This window comes from Brachypodium distachyon, chromosome 1 (assembly GCF_000005505.3).
Source record: "Brachypodium distachyon strain Bd21 chromosome 1, Brachypodium_distachyon_v3.0, whole genome shotgun sequence".
NCBI lineage: Eukaryota > Viridiplantae > Streptophyta > Magnoliopsida > Poales > Poaceae > Brachypodium > Brachypodium distachyon.
The window spans coordinates 43,441,354-43,459,654 of record NC_016131.3 but is presented as its reverse complement, the minus strand read 5'-3'; the positions used below and the strand labels follow the sequence as shown (position 1 = coordinate 43,459,654).

The following is an 18,301-nucleotide window of genomic DNA, read 5'->3' as shown; positions in this document are numbered from 1 at the left end:
ATAGTTAGATAAAGAGATCTAAATGATCATGTATGATAAACATGTAACTTGAGAAAAAACATAGATGCTGAATAAAGAGGGAAAACTATTGATAAGAAGAAGTCAAGAACCCAACATGCTGTCAGAAAAAAGAGAGTCAAATTGGGCGTTTAAAATGCAAAAGCAACAGAAAAGAACATATTACATTATTTGACTATATTCAGATTTGAATTTCACCATAAATCACAAATATGCAGGGTGTAGACTGCACAAATTATTTGCAGACATATATTGCTTATTGTAGATCACAAATGGATAGTACAGGGACAACAATTAGCATGTCTTGAGGACATCATGTAGCCATGGAGCATGAATCCTGGTAACTATTCTTTATTAAAAGAGAAGTAAAACGCCGCTAATAAAAAGACAGCACATATGAATGTAGAGGTCCACCATATATGCCTGAATATCAGCTACATTTTTGCATTTGCGCACGTACTGGAAAACAATATGACATAGATGGAAAGCTGACCAATTATCTTCTCTTTTCACAGTATATTGATATATAGCCTCCATAAAGCAGTCTGGTAAATTGCAAAGAAACTGAATGCGAACGTCTAGCGAGTTGTATATATGTATTAGCGTAGAAAAAGAAGAACTGAATCAGCCCTCAGTAAACTGCTAAAACAGTGAATGCGAACAGCTACAAAGTTGCATCTACATGGCGCATATTTCAAAGGATCTGCAGGCAGGAAAAGAATAATGTTGGTTGGTTCTATGATGGAGTCAGTAAATGGATTTTCGTAAAACAACAAAATGGAAAAAAAATAAAGGTCGATTTAAAGCAAAGAAGGAAGCTTACATTTATTAAGCAAATATTTGGAGACAACAACATAATAAGATTCCCTCACTCTTGTGCAATGATTCACAGTGTACGACTCTATTTAAACATATGATTCGATAATTTTTTGATTCAAGGACCTCACATGATAAATCTTAACAATATGTAAAAATGGCTAATGGGAGCCATGCCTCCTTCACGAAACAAATATATCTGAAACACCGTAGAAGAAAATAGAAGTGTGAGTGTGAAGTTGAACATAAACATGGCTTCTTGCAATATTGACATTCGTCGTGTAGAAATTACTATAGCGAGCAAATCACATCGAACTTATAAAAAACGCAAACTGAACAGATATATAATCAACTAAACTTAAAAAAAAATCTGGTCGTGGGCAAGTACCTGCATAGAGCTGAGCTGATGTGGACCACGGATATGAAAAAAATCCCACGTGGACTGATGGTCTATCCAGTTTAAGTATTGATTGGATAATAAATTACAATTATATGTGAGCACAGCAGTACTGATCACAGCAAGATGACAATTAGAAGTGCTTCTTCTTTTTTATTTCCTCTTATGCCTGTAACCTCTGAACGCTGCAACGAACCGCCAAGGGCAAATGCTTGGAAATTGCAAGACGTCAATTATGAATACATTAAGTGATTGATTTTGTTCCATATATGCACATGGTTACCACGGCAGGGAGGATCTTCATCTACAATCTTTGCTGCACGAAGGAACATCAGTTCATATAGGAATTTTATCAATCACCTATGAAGCAAAACCTGCAAGCAAGTAAAACAATCTGAGCGAGTGAATATGAGATGGAGAAGCAGATGGGAAGATCAAAGCACAGATGAGCGCAGCGAGAAGTTTAACTAATGAATACTCATCTTATTCCGGAGGCGTCAGAGACTCGGAGGGACCACGAACTCCTGGAGAGGAAAGACTACGGCTTGCCAACTCCGGCAAGGGGAGGGTGTGCGTCGCTGCTAGGGATGTTGCCACCGGTGGCTTTTGTTCCTAGGGATCTGACACCGCTGCACTACTAATCTGCTACCGCTTGGTAAACAGAGACACGGTGGGGAGGGGAGGAGAAAGAGGGGGTGAATATAGAAAAGCGGTGGGGAAGGGAGGAGACGCACTCCGAAGAACACTAGGAGGCGCAGGGGCAACCACAACAATTGCTTGAGAAGAGGTCATGGAGGGGACTCATATACGACAGCCAGCGCCATTAAAATGGATGGAGCGCCTCTTCACATTTTGCCGCAAGTCATGCCGACGGTTACTTACGCATTGAAACTTGGGAAAGGAATAATAACGAGGGCTAAGTGAAAGATGAGAGGTCATCCGGCGGTTTGCGGTGCCGGCATGGAGGGACGGCCCGGACGCCCGGCCAGCGCTGCTATCCCAACTTTTCCCCTGCCAACACGTTGTATTGGCCGAGCGGGCTTTTCATGTACATGGATGGTGGTGGGACGCGGCGTATCTTGACAGCGTTAATGGGGAAGATGAGTCCATGTGTTAATGGGGAAGATTTTTTTTTAGCGACGTTAACGGGGAAGATGAGTCGATGCAGTAGGGGAGATCCGAAGATGACTCAGGATAGGACGTTAACTGGGATGATGTTATGCCATCGATGCAGCATTCAAAATTGGGCTGTTTTTTTTCACTTTGAATTGGGTCCTGGTGCTAGCTGGGCTAAATGGTTTTTGAAGCCCACGTGCTACGTAAAGCCGACGCCCATCATGGAATGCAGGGAGTTCGCTAGGGGCAGGAGGAATCGAGGGGGTGCGTCCGGCCGCACAGGCAGAGCGTTGAATAAAGGATGGGGAGTTACTATTTAGTTATAAAAGAATACACGGGGAAAACGGGATTAGAAATTATAAATTAGAAGATGAGGAAAAACGCTGACGTGGACGCTGAGGTGGATAGGCTGCATGTGCAACTTACTAAATTTATTGCATTTAGTGGGTTTCAACTTTATAAACTTTATAGATAGATAGCTAATCCATTCAATTTTTCTTTAATTAAACTAAATTTGTTCAGTTCGCACAGAACCGATCCACAAGATATAAACAAAATAATTAACTGTACATTAACAAGATTCGACTGACTTTTGTTTCTGCCTCATGTGTTTGAATGTGGTGAGCTCCCGCACGCCCTTTGGCTCAGCATTTCGTCTTCCCATGCAAATTCAATGCCTTCATTGTTTTGAATTCCCAAGCAATAACTCGATCCGTATATGCCTATATCATTCCGGCGGCCTTGTTTTGGTGATCAATCGATCGATCGAGATCATCGTTTCCAATAGCTAGCTATGGCCTCCTTCTACATGCAAACTTGGTCTGGAGATTCGTTCCAGACCTCCTCCATTGAGACGGAGAAGAGGGGGCGATAGCCCTTACCGGAGGCGGCCGGAGCCGATCTCATCGAACGATGAGGAGGTTCGGGGGGGGGGGGGGGGGGGGGTATAGAGTACCTCGGCAAACTCCACCGCCGGCGTCCGCCAAAAGGCGCCAGGGCGACCCGCCACCACCGCCTATCGGACCTGCCGCCGACAATACCGCCGCTGCCGCCTTCGACAACACTGTCGGCGTCAAGTGCCGCAAAAGGCACAGCGACGGCCCGCCTCCACCACTAGCATCGCCACCTTTATCTCCTCCAGCACCGCCTCCGGGATCTCCAACGGTTCCTTTATCACTTCAGGTGCTCTGATCATTGATCGGAAAACTTGAGAAGTGTATCAAAGCCTTGGGAAAGATAACGAGGAACGCACAAAAATATATTTTTTATCTTTAGCTGTATTTCTTTATAATTTTTTATCTTTAGCTGTATTTTTTATAATTCTACGTATATAGAGTCGCGTTATTTGGCTCCCGCCCCGAGCCCCACGCGCCTGACGTAGCATGCAACGTAAAATTATGTCCCCAATCACCTCCGTAACTGCAGCCCGTGCGGCCAGGACCAGGCTTGCATGCAGCGTAAAATTCTTTTGCTGTTCAGATTCCGTAGCCACGCTGCCGACGCTGCCAGGCATGCAAGCGACGTATTTTAGATCGGCTTTTTTTATCGGTGCATGCGACGTAAAGTTATGCGTGTTAGCTCTGTGAGCTGAGCTTGTTGCCATTATTTTGCATGTGACGTAAGAAAGATATGTTGCATGCGGAAATTGGACTGGAGTCTGAGGCTGTGAGATTATATTGCACGCGACATTAATTGAAGCCTGCATGTAACATAAGATATGCTGCATATAACAAAATTTTCTGGTTGGTTTGTACACATAGAGTACGCTATCCAGGTTGTGGACGTACTAAAGTAGAATAAGGAAGGCCAACATAAATTCTTGGTACAAAGAAGCCTCCCGGCAACATCGGAAGAACCATACCCCATCAGTAATGCCACATAAGAATTATACAACTTATTTTATCACATAACTTATTGTGTATTGAACTGTGTCGTCCATGGAGACACACTTAGCTGTGGTTGTGTGAGAACCCGGAATTAACTTCCAGACCCTCCTTGTGTTTCACTTCATCAGTCCAGGATCAAGCTGATGAACACAAACAAAATGAGTACCATTGCACAACAAAGTAAAATAAAATAAACTTTATTATTAATATGCCAAAAGACATACAAAGTGCAATGTCTCATGACATTAATACAATCAGAAATCAGCGGAAATAAAATGCGTAGAGATTGAATCTCAGCCACAGGCAATCGAGGTAGTCCACGTGACCTCACATCGGGATCCTCCTAGTAGATGTACTCGGCATCCTCATCTTCATAGAACTGTATATCAACAAAATGCAATTTCCATGAGTACATTACGTACTACGGGAGAAAGCGGCTTTGCCAGGGGCCAGGGGCCGCCGGCAAAGGCCGTCGGCACGGAGATTCACCGGCAAAGGACTCTTTGCCGACGGCTTTCTCACGGGTCCGTCGGTGAAGCTTTTGCCGGCGGCCGAAACGACGGCCTCCGGCAAAGAAAAGGAGATCACGGCATGCGATGCCGTTAACAGCTGGGCCCACATGTCGGGCCTTTGCCGGCGGCCAAGGAAAAAGCTGCCGGCAAAGGGCCGGCACGTGGCACGCCGCGAGCAGGTTAAATCCTGGAATAATCCAGGGAAATGTGACACCCATGTCAAGTCTAGGACTTGAACCTGGATGGGCTGGTTCCACCACAAGGAACCAGACCACCTGAGCTAGGCTTAGTTCACTTTTTTTCCCCAGTTTTTACTTTATTTATTCACAAAACATTGGGGTTTTCATGTCAGTTTAGACTTCCTTTTTGTTCTATTAGGACATTTGAACATGAAAACCAAAAATCTACTCATTTTCTTAAAAAATTTTGCTCCGTCCGTCCGAATTGCAACTTTTCCCCCCTAAGTCCGGAATTTCCGTGCGGGTTAGTCTAGTTTGTGAAGGAATTGCAACCTCAGATACTTGGATTGTGTTTTCCTCTTAACACCATCTTTATGAACCCATTTCATGACATCATCCAAGATTTCAAGTTCTCTGGATCATTCGTCGTGTGATTTCAGGCATCGCCCTCTCCTGCGGGCCTCCGGTTTTCTCCGGGCTAGCTTTTCACCAAACTTTGTGTTCTCAAGTCACTTTACTCTATACCTTTGTGTTGTACTAGCACATGGGAACATGAAAAACCAAAAAGTTACCCAAGTCCTCAAAGGATTTTTTTTTCCTTCGGTTCAATTCGAACGGGGGACATTTTGGGGAAAAAAATGGCCTTTGCCGGCGGCCTTTTCTCGGGGCCGCCGGCAAAGGGTTATTTCTTTTTTTTCTTCTGATTCGATTCGAACGGGGGATATTTGGGGAAAAAAATGGCCTTTGCCGGCGGCCTTTTCTCGAGGCCGCCGGCAAAGGGTTATTTCCTTTTCTTTTATTTGTGCCCGCGCGTCCAAATTTGAACGGATTATCGCGGGAAAAACAAATCTCTTTGCCGGCAGCTTTTTTTTGGTGGCCGCCGGCAAAGATAGTTTTTTTTTCTCCCACCGCCGGCCGTTTCGCCCGCCGTTAACCTCACAAGCAGGCCCACGTGCAGGGTCTCTTTGCCGGCGGCCGCCCTTTGCCGACGGCTTTTCGGAATATTTGCCGGCGGCCGAGCCCACGGCATAGGGCCTCTTTGCCGGCGGCCCGATAGAAAGCCGCCGGCAAAGGCCTTTGCCGCCGGCAACGGCCAGTTTTCCCGTAGTGCGTGTACGGTCGACGGTTCGGGCTGCAGGTCAGAGCGTTGGATTTGAGACATCGTCAAGATGCTCCTGGTGCGAGGGTTCGTCCAGAGGGAATTGTCCAGCAGCTACCAAGGCGAGGCGGTTGCAGATGCATGGCTGCGGGACGATGCGGCCAATGGATTCAGATGGTGCAGGACCTTGTCAAGAGGTAGATGAGAATGAGATCAAGATAAACATATGGGCTCATAGCATTGATCGATCAACGGCTTACCAGGCACCACATGATCTTGAGACGAAGTTCAGGACGAAGTCTAATTAATTGGAACACAAAATTGATCGGGCGTAGTTGACGGGTTGGGTAGACGATCATCTGAATGGAATCTTGAAGATGAGGTATTGATTCTGGTGTGATGGTTCAGCCCTTGGCGCTTTGGTTCTCTGGAATTCGGCGAGGCAACATCAATGGCGATTGGCGGGAATTAGGGCGCAGACAAGGACTTGGCGATGCTGCGGGTGGAACTCAGGCTTTGGCGTGCAGAAGCAGTGAGGAAAGGAAAGAAGGGACAAGACGGGGTTATTTTGATGGCTGCCGGGCGGCATTTCTTGCTGCCGGTTTCTGGCGTCGAGGAGACGGCAGTTCTCCTGTGTCCTTCGGAGATTAAACACACGAGGGAGAAGATAGATGCAACTCACGGTGGTCTGGAGCAGTTCGTCCAGAAGTTGGGCTACACCAGAAATAAAAGAGAGGGAGAGTTAGGCTAGGAGGGAATTTCAGCCCAAGGCTAAACAGAAAAAGGAAATCTCTTTTTCCTTTTACACAAAGCTAGGAGATCAGAGGAACTTCAAAAATAAATACCAAATCAGATTCTGAAAATACCATCAAAATTCAGATGTGCATATTTGGGTATGCAGAGTCCAAATAAAATGTAAGAAACCAAACGATCAAAACAAAAGCTGTTTTAAATTCTAGTTGGTGTTAGTTCAATTTAAAACTAAAGAATCGAGAAATTTCTAGTTAAGCTTTGTTTAATTCAACGAAATTTTCAAGTAGTCATTTTTAGGAATAGATTTTGGAACTCTGAAAACCGGTATGTTACAGGTTGGATATTAACCATAATTTTGGTAGCATCTATATCACCTATGCACTTCAGAAGAACCATGATTTTGGTAGCATCTAGAAACATATCCACTTGAGAAGCACGATAATCATGGCGTAATCTGCAGATGATCATAACAAGCTTATGTTAATTTCTGGACAAAGCATTTATATACCTTTTGCTTAGCATGCAAAATAAGGAGTATGGCTAGCTACTGCCTGCTAGTATGTTACACCGTCAGATATAAGAACAACAAAATGGCATGGTGATGATACCATTGGTGATCTAATTTATATCTGAAAACATATAACTTACTTTACTTTTTGTGCAAGCATCAGAGTCAGTTTAAAATGCATCTTACTTAGATCACCAATCTATGCAAGTGGTTACTTACAGCCATTAGTAAGAATCCTTATTTTGACATGTTACTGAACTACAAGAACATAAGCTCAACTCTTTTTGTCTGCAGCTTAAATTCTGAAATGTTCACTTGTACATACAACTTCACAAAACTGAGGTTTCATCTCTTCAATTTAATATGTGTTCTTACAAAGAACAGACAACTCCACCTAACGCTATTTTTAAATTTCAAGAGTACATATCATTCTCAGACACTGAAGCATTAGTAATATTCTGACATAGAACCTGAAAATGACTTTCAGGATTCATGTGTGTAAGCATATACTGATACTACCACAGCACACTAGTGAAAAGGATGGTTCTGAAAAACTGAAATGGAACTTTTTATGTTACAAAATTATTAAGCTAAAGGGACAGGTTCCTTTGAGCTGTAGCTTATTTTTAAATGATCAAACCTTTCTCTTCTACATTAAATAAAACAGATTGAATCATGACAATTATTTCTTTGATTAGCAATAGGCCTGGCCATGATTGTTTCAGAGAAGTACCTGTATTACAGTATCTTGAAATTGGGTATAGGAAAAATAATCAACAACCAGGGCGTAAGCTATACTCCTATTGTCATTTTGGAACACATAATAAATCATAGTCATAAGCCTGTAAGCACCTTATTTAAGCTAAACCTGGTTATGTCCAACCATATGAAAACCTGGTTAATAGCAGAAGATAATAAGTCATACCTGCCTCAGGGCCCCGTGGCTAGTTCTCGATCTGTATTCCTGGAAGCACTTTATATAGCAGAATAAATCTCAATATACTCAGGTGATTTCGCAAGATTTCCACTGAACACAAGTAGACAAGTGAGACACATTACTTGCAACGTCCTTGACATAGTTTACGGAGAGGTTCATCATCAGCAGTCCAGCTTTAAATGTACTCTTTCTCTTTAGTTGTAGCATTATGTGAAACCACCTTTCTGCAATCAGCATTTTATGGCAAAGGGTTAATGGGTTATACTAATAACACTCGATGGAGTTATACGCCTCTTAGTCCCCCCTTTAATCAATCCCTAAGAAAATCCATAACAACAGACATAAAAGGAAACAGGATCAAGCCAAGTACGTACATATTCTGCAATCCATAGCATCCGTTCTTAGTTTGGGCCCTTTGGGGGCATGATCAGGTCTCTGTGTACGTAGTGTAGGTATTAATTCCTCAGGTAAGACACGAGAAAGTCTATGATATAGATAGAAAGTCTTGCTTGTGCCGATCATGCAGTGCATGGGACAAAAGCTCCGGTTCTGTTATTTACCTATTTCTCAACCAGGTGATGCTGTAGAATTGCTGGGAGCTGATGGTAGTGGTGCAGCATCCCCCCATCCATGATGCTCTGCATTATTGTTACAATTTTATCAATCGCTCACTCAGTCAGTCATACTAATTCATCCATTAGTAGTGCAAAAATATTATCAATAGCTATTTGTGAGAGCCAAGAAATTAAATAAGAACATTAACTGAACAAACCCATGCTCAGATGCCAGTGCTACATCTGAAATGTACAGCTGCATTGCGTTTTCAGAATTCTAGATGAGATGATGTTGATTGATCTTACAGTGTAACTCGTAAGCAAAATAATCATCAATATACCGAGTGTGATCAATCATAGCACAACTTATATACAAAGCATATTCTGCAGGACATTAACACAAACACATGGCATGCGGTTGAGAATAAGGTCTGAGGGCAAGGATTTTAGCTCCCACGATTACCAGCCTCTAATCAAGCAAGACAAGAAAAAAAAACAAGATGAAGAATAACACATGGCATGCTATTTGACTCCCAAGGACCAGAATATTATTCTGCACCCCGCCAGAACATTTGGTTTTATTGTTTTTTAAATGTAAATCACTTTTTACATTTTTTCATTAGTTTTAATTAAGTTTAAGCATTTATTTATGCATTTGTTTTAACACGGTTCTGCGGTGGGGGGCATCATTTAATTTTGTAAACATATATAAGTCAAAATTATACTCCCTCTAGTTGGAATTACTTGTCGAAATATTACATGTATCTGGACGCTTTTTACACGTAGATACATCCGTATTTGGGCAAATTCGAGACAAGTAATACCGAGTAATACCGGTCGGAGGGAGTAGTCAATTAGACCGTAAAAAACGAACATATATAAATCAAAATTCTATTCAGAGCTGGACAATAAAAACGTGGCTCATATTTTGGAACCAAGAAAGTCTACTAAGAGCAAGCGCAATGTTGGTCAGCATCCAGTGCTAAGAAGAGTTAGACCCGGGTCTTGGAACATGGAGGGGTTAAGAAATTTTTCTTAGAATCAGGCAACTACTTTACCCGGGTCTAGCAAATGGTTGACCTCGTGGGTCCCACCCGAGCGCTTCCTTCCCCACCAGAGCGGCCGCGGACACGCTCGCCGACGCTGCTTCTTGTGGAGCCCCCCGTCCTTGCTCCCGCATCCAGCCGCTGCGAGAGCCGTCGGGAGGAGAGGAGCCACCGCTGCGCCCAGCCACCGCCCACAGGCCGCCCGCGCCCGCCGCCGTCGAGCACGGCGGCTCCCTCAGACGAAGATTTAAGTGAAGGAGGCAGGGGAGATCTGACAGGCGGAGGAATGCTGCCGCTGGCAGGGGGAAGGAGGAGGGGCAGATCTGACCGGCGGTGAGAAGGAGGAGCAGGGATGCTGCACACAGCCCGGAGAAAGAATCGGGGGAGGATAGGAGATGTGCTGTGCTAGTGTGCTGCATAGGCGAGAGAAAGAAGAAGACATGACGGGAAAGTGACGTGGAGGATTAAAATAAACAGACAATGGATGCCACGGGTACTCCCTCCATTCCACGATAGAACGGATCCCACAGGTACTCTCACTCCATTCCACAATACAAACGTGCATAGATTTTTTTATTTGTTCCACAATACATCTCATTTTTCTCTTGGTACCCGCTCCGGCCAATAACTGTTCACATCCATTTATTATTAACCCAATATGAATGGTCAAACACTAGAAACGAAAGCTGCTTTGATCCAAGCGCACAAATCTATATGAGATGTATTTTGGAATAGAGTGAGTAATAGCTAAGAAAAACACACGCTGCACACATTTCGTTTATTTAGGCTCGAGTCTGCCTTTTTTCTTAGCCTTGCCCACGTTGGCCTTGCAGACCTCAATTCATGCTCCAAAACAGAGCATCTCCAGCAGGTTCTAAAAAGTTTCTCCCGCGTCCTAATCAACTCTGCCACCACCCACCGGAGACGGAGAGGCAATAGACACCTAGGTTTCTCCTGTGCCGCCGGCCTCTTCGACCTCGCCCGTGAGTAGACCTCGGCATACCCGAGGGCAGGCTAATTTTCGGACAATTCAAAGTCCAGCTCTAGGATGCGTTTGGTTCCCGGGCAAGCAAAGGAGGATAGGGATAGCCATGGACGGACTGGATAGGGATATCCAGTTTCAATGTTTGGTTGTATAAGTTGGATGAGCCGGGTTCTTGTTTGGTGAGATGGATGAGAAATGGATAGGGCGAGCCCAGTTTCTATTTGGTTGAGTGGATGGGATGGATATGAGGTTGTGGTGTCCTTCATGTAACAAAATGGTGAGATTACCTCATTACATCATAATTTCAGCAAGTTATAAGTCATAACAACAAATTTCTGGCCACAAGCTACAAGATACCAAGATGTAGTATTCCTCATTCATTCCAACAAGTCATAATTTTTTACATAGCAGCAAGTTCATTGTTCACAACAAAAGCATACATCCATTGGTTCACAACAAAAGCATAAGTCATAATATCCCAAGTTCATTGTTTTGGGTCAACAACAAAATATGCCATGCAACCGATACACATGTCTTCGTTGAGGGTTAGCCTCAGTGTCAGAAGGAATGTTATTTGTAACATACCTAGCAACCCAAACCATCTTCTCATCATGCTCCAAGGTGTGGAATGACCTGGCAATTCGTGGATGTTCAACCAAGTAGGCATAGTAATGAGCAAGAAAATCCCTACAAAATGTTGGAAGTGTCTTCATGTTCTCCCAAAGACCCTCGGGCAAGGTGTTGTCGTTGCTCACATTCTTCTCTATGGCAATAGCTAGCCTTTCACCAACCTGAACAAGTGTTGCTCCTAGGCCTTTTTCCTCACATTGTGTTGTCCTGGTCCTTTTTGAGGGCCTAGAGGCTCACCAACATTGTGTGAACGAGTCACTTCTTCATTCGGAGGTGGAGTAGCATTACCATTGTTGGTAGGTTCATCATCTTCAATATCCACAAAATTAGTGGCTAGTGGTTCACTTGACCCCTTTGCATAATCTCCAGTAGTCATACCATTGCCATAGATTGTAACCATCTCATTGTAATGCTCAAGAGTCTTGTTGAGATATGGCTCATCTCCTTTGTGATCCTAGTGTAAAATCATGGATTAGTTCCACACAATAGCAAACTAATTCCAGCAACTTCTAGGCATTGCAAAATAATTCCAGAAACTAATTCCAGCAAGTATTTGGACAAAAGAAAACTAATTCCAGAATATACATACCTTAATATGATCCGTGTAATGCTCATGATCAAGAACAATCATACAGTTCTGTTCATCCCATAATGCAGCTCTTAGTTTCTTGAGTTTTGCTATTTTCTGCCACTTCCTCTTCCATGTCCTATTATGATTGCCAACCTGACCTCCGGTCAGATTGAGCTTGAAATGATCATTCAAAGCCCTAGCACAAGCATTGAGGTGCACTGCCTTGAAACCATGATATGTTCTCACACCACTAGACACCAAATTAAATAAGTGATTAAGCATGAAAAGACATTGGAGGTGTCCACACCACTTGACCACTTCCTTTGGGTCCTTCACCATCCATTTCCTACGATGTTATGCAGGTCAAACAAATACAACAAGTACCATTACAAAATTGAACTCAATTCAGCACATAAACTCTAGCAAATATCATTACAATGATACAAATAGGTCCAAAATACAAATAGGTCCACAATCAAATAGGGGCACAACCAAATATTACACATTATTGGCAAGGTAGTTCTGTCGGGCTTGCCACATTTGATCAACTATTCCCTGCCTAAAATTAACCATGTAAGCATGCTCTTGAGCTTGGCCAGTATAAGATGAAGCATGATTAATATTAGGTGGCCGCTCATCTTTGGGTATGATATATTCATCGATCTCATCACCTAGAACCCAATTATGGATAATGCAACAAGCTACAACAATGTCCACTTGAGTAGGAAAGCGAAAGAATGGAGTAGCATCATCAAGTATTTTGAATCTCCTCTTGAGTGAACCAAATGCACGCTCTACTGTCACTCGAAGTGAAGAATGCCTAAGGTTGAACAATTCCTTCTCATTTTGCACAAGATTGTTCCCCCACTCATTCAAATGGTATCTCACACCACGAAAAGGAGGCATAAATCCCGGCTTGGCTCCATACCCAGCATCAACTAGATAATATTTTCCTAACATGAGGGACAAGTTGGTTACTTTGGTACATATGAATTAATGATATGAAGAAATGAAGATACATGATTGTTTTATTACCTTGTGGGACACGTAACCCATTTGGGCGTTCTAAAGCATCTCTTAAAACTAGAGCATCATGTGCTGTCCCCTCCCAACCAGCCAGCACATATGTGAATCGTAGATCAAAATCTACTGCCGCCATTACATTTTGACTAGCATAGGGCTTTCTACCACAAAAGGCAGGCTCCATGGCCTTACTAACAGAAGCTCTCACATGTGTACCATCAATAGCTCCAACACAATCCTATTTGGTAAAACAAAAGCCAAAATTTATTAGAATCTGTACAGATTCATGTTCACATTTTTTTAATACAAGTGCCACTCCATCACATACCTGAAAGTATGGATCCCACCTGTAATTTCCTTGTATTTTGGCTGGGGTCTCAAGTGAAGGCTTCCTAATAAGTTCATTTCGTAGTTCACCGATGGCATGAAGGACTATTTTGAAATAACGGCTAACAGTTTCACCAGACCTATCAAAATTAGTGGCAATTAACCTATTCCTAAGGTTGTGCCCAACGGTGTTCAAAAACATGGCTACTTGCTGTTCGACACACATATGAATCGTGTCTTTAAGCAATTGACGATCCCTCAAAAGTTTACAAAATCGGAAGAAAGGTGCTCTTCTAAGCCTAAGCATGTTTATACATGTCGTGTCATTCTTCCATATCTTGTTATTTAGATACTCTATTCTCATCCTATCCCTCTCAACCATTGGCTCATATGTAATAGGTTCTCTCATTTTCCTTTTCCTAGACTCAACAACCACTGCCATCATCGAGATAAGCATATACGATGCAGCCGCATAAATCAACATCTTTGTCCATTCAAGGTTCACAAAGTAATCTCAAATTCACATTCACTTCAGCAAACACTACAAGCCATTCTAGCATGCAAATGCAAAGAGAGATTTATCAATACCACAAACCTCAGCTTTCCAAAGTCACAAGTCTCCTTCCTTTGTGTCCTGCATGGAGATACATAGGTTTAGATTGACATAAAGAGAGAGGGAGATGGGGTGGGGCGGGGCGGGAGAGGGAGAGAACCAACGGGAGAGGGAGAGGGAGATGGGCGCGGCTGGAAGGGAGATGGTCGCGGCTGGAGAGGGAGATGGGCGAGGGGAGAGGGAGATGGTGGCCGGCCGTAGAGGAAGATGGGAGATGGGCGCGGCTAGAGAGGGAGATGGGCGCGGCGGCCGGATCTGAGCGAGAAGGAGAGGGAGAGGTTCGCGGCGGCCGGATTTGAGCGAGAGCGAGATAGAGAAGGAGAATACCTGGGTTTGGAGCGCCGTCCCCAACTCGCGACGAGATCCGTTGCAGCGGCCGCCGCCGCCAGGGAGAGTGGAGTGAAGGTGAAGAATGAATCGACGGAGATGGAGGTGAGATATAAGGAAAAGAGGAGGGAAAAACGTTTCGGGAGGTGAGACGCCTGGACAGCCCCATCCGGCCAAAATTTTCAGATATGGCCAGCCAACATGTGAGAAGAATATGCTACATAGTTGGCTGCCCATATCCATCTTATCCATCCAACCAAACGAGAGTCATCCAAGCAAAATATGAATATCCCGGTCCCATCCACACCTGTCCAGTGAAGCAAACTCATCCCTACATGCGAAGCCTGACCCCACCCGAGACACGGAAATATCATCCTTTTGGCATTAAAATTATACAGTTTGGGTGAGAACCGGAGCTTAAGTCCGGCCCATGTCAGTACCTTCCGCGGGCACCAGTCCGGTCCAGCCGTCCAGCCCATTAACAAGCCAGCTTTGTCCCTTTATATATCCCCGTCTGCAGTACCTGTAACCCTAGAACTAGAAGTCCTTCCGCCGGAATCCAATTTCCAAGCCTCCTCCTCGTCTCTCCCCCGTGCCAAAATGGCTAGAGCACAGCCAAATCACGCCCCTCCACCAGATCGCAGCCCATCCAGCCGGTCTTGATTCATTTTTTCCTGGAGAGAACATGGCTATTTCGCCGCAAAAGCAAAACTAGCAAATGATGTCAAGCAAGACAGGGACTCTGCAGCGCTCCCGATTTTAAACGGGGGCGTGAATGATGCATCCGTCTAGGGGAATCTCTAATGCTATTCGAAGTTCGTTCTTTTTTTATTTCCGTTGTTCTTGCAGAGTTTTTATTTATCCTTTTCATTGTATTGCTGTACCTGAAAATCAGCATGAGTGGATCTGAAATCTGACTGTTGACTGAATATGACTAGACTGTGCGTATAAGAACTGAAATTAGCAGATGACGATAAGCAAGACAGGGACTCTGCAGCGCTTCCGAGTCAAATCGGGACGCGGATGATGCATTCGTCTAGGGGAATCTCTGATGCTAATCTCAGTTTTGTTGCATCTTCTCTAGCTGAAGCTGAGGCTTGTAGGATTTGAATTTTACTGGGTTTCGTTGATTTTTTCGAGTACACATGGGCCATACCCATACTGGGTGATTCATTAGCATATGGCGACAAGCAAGACAGGGACTCTGCCGCACCCGATTTCAAATCGGGGACGCATGATGTATTCCGTCTAGGGGAATCTCTGATGCTAATCACAGTTCCCGTTATAGTCCTTTTTCTTGCGTTTTGCTGTCTATGTTCCTCGTGTTATTTGGATTTAGCTGCCTGAGGCTGTAAATACACTGCATCTTGTCTTGCAATAAAAGGACCTAATCTGAATGGAGTGTTAATAATTAGCGAGTTGCCAGCCTGATGATTATCAACAAGAACGGAGATCTGAATCTCCTCCGTTGAAGCCCGCTTGGCCGCTTTACTGGATCATGTGGTGCTCCCTCTTCATTTCTTGGCTGGTTTTCTCTCAGGAGTAAATTGAAACCTCCAACATGCACACACACACATACACATGCACCAAGACACATTTTGCACAAAGCAGGCTAAATGGGCTCCGGAAATGGATGTGTAGACTCAAAAGTTATGAAGGCTTTGGCGGATCAAATGAATGACCCTGCTAGATTCGTGTGACGGGACTTGTTTGATGAGTACTTGATATATTTTTTTCTGGAGGAACGCTGCATTTGTGATCTACCAGAGCCTTATCATAACCTTTGCAATATGAATGATTCACCGCTGTGGTGGATTCTACTTCATGTCCAAATGCTCCCACTGCCCTCTTCGAGGCAATGGCAGGGGTGCATTCTTTTCCCCTATAGGATTCAAGTGAGCAATGCCACTGCAATGTGTTTTTGGAACCCTTCAGATCAAAGATTCCCATACTGAATCTCTGATCATCAACAGGGGTGCTAGGCCGGCTGTGGTCAGTCTGGAGATACACAAATTGCCTTTCTAGTGCTACTGTATTATTATTTGCTAATAACTAGTTGAGGAAGTTCGTGGTAGCAATAAACTGCAAATGCATAATTTCTTGAAAACGCTTTGGAGCTCCGTTTAATGTGTGAGTTTGGAAGTTGACTATTTTAGCTTTGTTATTGGACCATTCTGATCTACCTGCCTGTTGATTACAATTGTTTGCACTAAGAATGGAGATCTGAATGTACTTCCCTGTTGAAGCCTGCTTTGACGCTCTGATGGATTGTATTTCTGTTTGCTCCGCCACTACTGCTGCTGCTACTACTCCCTCTGTTCCTAAATTCTCCTTAACTCTGTTTTCCAATGGAGTACTCCTTCCGATTCATATTAAGTGCCGGGGATTTACTCATAAGTTATATCCACTGAGCTGGCTAAGTGGACTCCAGGGAATGCATATGTTGATGCAAGAATGATGAAGGCTTGGTAGATTGAAAGAATGCTCCCATTTCTGAACTGTCAAGGTTTTTTTTTTCTGTAGCGAGTTTTGCAGCTCTGTTTGCTGAGTTGCCATTGGTGTAATGGTGTTTCTATACTTATACACGATTCCTCTTTCTGGCATGCCGCAAGGCAATATTGGAGCCAATGCTTTCTTAACGAGGTTGTTGCTGATTTATTTTGTTGAATTAATTGGGTTTATTGAAATTGTAGGATTTGATTTCAAAGTTCATGACTTCATGTTCAGTATGGCATTTGGAGTAAGTGCGTGCAGGGTTACTTACTGTCTGATTTTAAGTCGACGATATGAGAAACAGACAATAGTAGGGAGAGTTGTACTTTGTTGATAAAAACTACAGTAGTGTGTATATATGCTGCCCTCTAGTAACACTTCTCTAGGTTCAGACGAAATCAAGAACATTAGTACATGTGTATATATGTTCCTATTCATCAGAAAAACTAATGTAAACCCTTTCTTAGCTGAGTAAATTGAACTTTTTGAATTTGTCATGCTACATAAAGTTGTCATTAATTTTGTTTTTGTTAAGAGTAATTATTTATGATCAATTAGATTAATTGTTAGTTAGCTAATGATTAATGAGACAGTTAGTTATGTAACTGTTCGTGTCCTGGAAAATTTGGGACGCGAAGGCAAAAGTTTGGGACACCAATGCATGTATTGGTGTCTCTTCACTCTGTATAAATATTATCATCAATCAACGGAATAGAACATAGAGATTCATTCTCATTTTCATTCACAACACGTTATCAGCACTGCGTAGTGAGAAGCAATGGCAATCTACGATCTGCCCTTAGTTCTTGTGGCTCCCCTCGAGTTCTTTGGCCAAGGAGCAAGACGCCGCGGAACTTACCGTCGCCGGTGGACCCCATGCCGCCGCTGACCTGCACGGGTGGTCGTCGTGTCTGCCGCGGCCGCCGGTTCACTGCCATGGGCGCCGGTCCAACTGCGGCCGCACAGACGGCCCTTGCACCACCGGCTTCACCGGACTACTCGCCAACGACGACTTGGATGTTGAGCGGTCCGGCGGCCCCAATGCTTGGTGAAGAAGATGACTTCGAGGCTGCCCTCGCACCGCCCCCGCCGCCGTTGTACTGCCCCGCCCACGGGTCCGGGCCGTGCCCGGTGAGGGACGGCACGGCGCCGCCACTCCCGTCGCCTACTCCACCCACACCGGTCGCCGACTCCATGCCTCCAACCGTCGATGACGAGCCTCCGGTTAACTACCCCGCACCACCGGCTGACGACGGCGCCGCGCTTGACGACGTCCACCCGGAGGCGAGGCACCTCCTCCGCAAGTTTGCGGCTGCCATGGCCGCACACCGCTTCGGTCCGGCCGCCGGCGGCTGGAATCCCGCGGCCCTCGACCTCTCCTCCTCCAACGAGGGGGGGGGGGGGTCCTCCTTCCCCTAGGCGCGCCGGCGAGTGGGGCGGGCGGCGGCGGCAGCAGGATTTGGGGGAGCAGTGGCGACGGAGGCGGTGCTGGGCGGGGGTACCCCTAACCC

General features: G+C 44.5%; 2 protein-coding genes and 3 non-coding genes across 17 annotated transcripts; 3 read left to right on the top strand and 2 right to left on the bottom strand.

Moving 5' to 3' along the window:
• Window positions 1–4,053: 4,053 nt before the first annotated feature.
• On the bottom strand, window positions 4,054–10,277 carry LOC100834455. 13 transcript variants are annotated; one of them, XR_002961702.1, is made up of 7 exons: window positions 9,834–10,273; window positions 8,782–8,859; window positions 8,596–8,656; window positions 8,344–8,445; window positions 8,210–8,257; window positions 7,151–7,230; window positions 4,054–4,373 (listed from the first exon to the last, which is right to left on the bottom strand). XR_002961702.1 is itself a non-coding variant. In XM_010229518.3 (4 exons), exons 1-3 carry the CDS (start codon window positions 10,238–10,240, stop codon window positions 8,623–8,625), a joined length of 519 nt encoding a protein of 172 aa, XP_010227820.1. In that variant the 5' UTR covers window positions 10,241–10,277; the 3' UTR covers window positions 8,344–8,445; window positions 8,596–8,622. The 13 variants fall into 13 exon arrangements, 1 of the variants encoding a protein (XP_010227820.1); XR_002961705.1 differs by having other exon boundaries at window positions 8,210–8,248; XR_002961696.1 differs by lacking the exon at window positions 4,054–4,373 and adding exons at window positions 4,415–4,612; window positions 6,706–6,737 and having other exon boundaries at window positions 8,210–8,445.
• Window positions 10,278–10,406: 129 nt separating this feature from the next.
• On the bottom strand, window positions 10,407–14,015 carry LOC112269752 (protein ALP1-like). The gene is made up of 2 exons (XM_024456785.1): window positions 13,043–14,015; window positions 10,407–12,960 (listed from the first exon to the last, which is right to left on the bottom strand). Exons 1-2 carry the CDS (start codon window positions 13,212–13,214, stop codon window positions 12,506–12,508), a joined length of 627 nt encoding a protein of 208 aa, XP_024312553.1. The 5' UTR covers window positions 13,215–14,015; the 3' UTR covers window positions 10,407–12,505.
• A 993-nt stretch (window positions 14,016–15,008) lies between these two features.
• LOC112270286 lies at window positions 15,009–15,107 on the top strand. The gene has a single exon (XR_002962681.1). It is a non-coding gene; the product is annotated as a small nucleolar RNA R44/J54/Z268 family (small nucleolar RNA).
• A 150-nt stretch (window positions 15,108–15,257) lies between these two features.
• Window positions 15,258–15,355, top strand: LOC112270283. Its single transcript, XR_002962678.1, has one exon. It is a non-coding gene; the product is annotated as a small nucleolar RNA R44/J54/Z268 family (small nucleolar RNA).
• A 115-nt stretch (window positions 15,356–15,470) lies between these two features.
• LOC112270284 lies at window positions 15,471–15,567 on the top strand. The gene has a single exon (XR_002962679.1). It is a non-coding gene; the product is annotated as a small nucleolar RNA R44/J54/Z268 family (small nucleolar RNA).
• The last annotated feature ends 2,734 nt before the right edge of the window (window positions 15,568–18,301 follow it).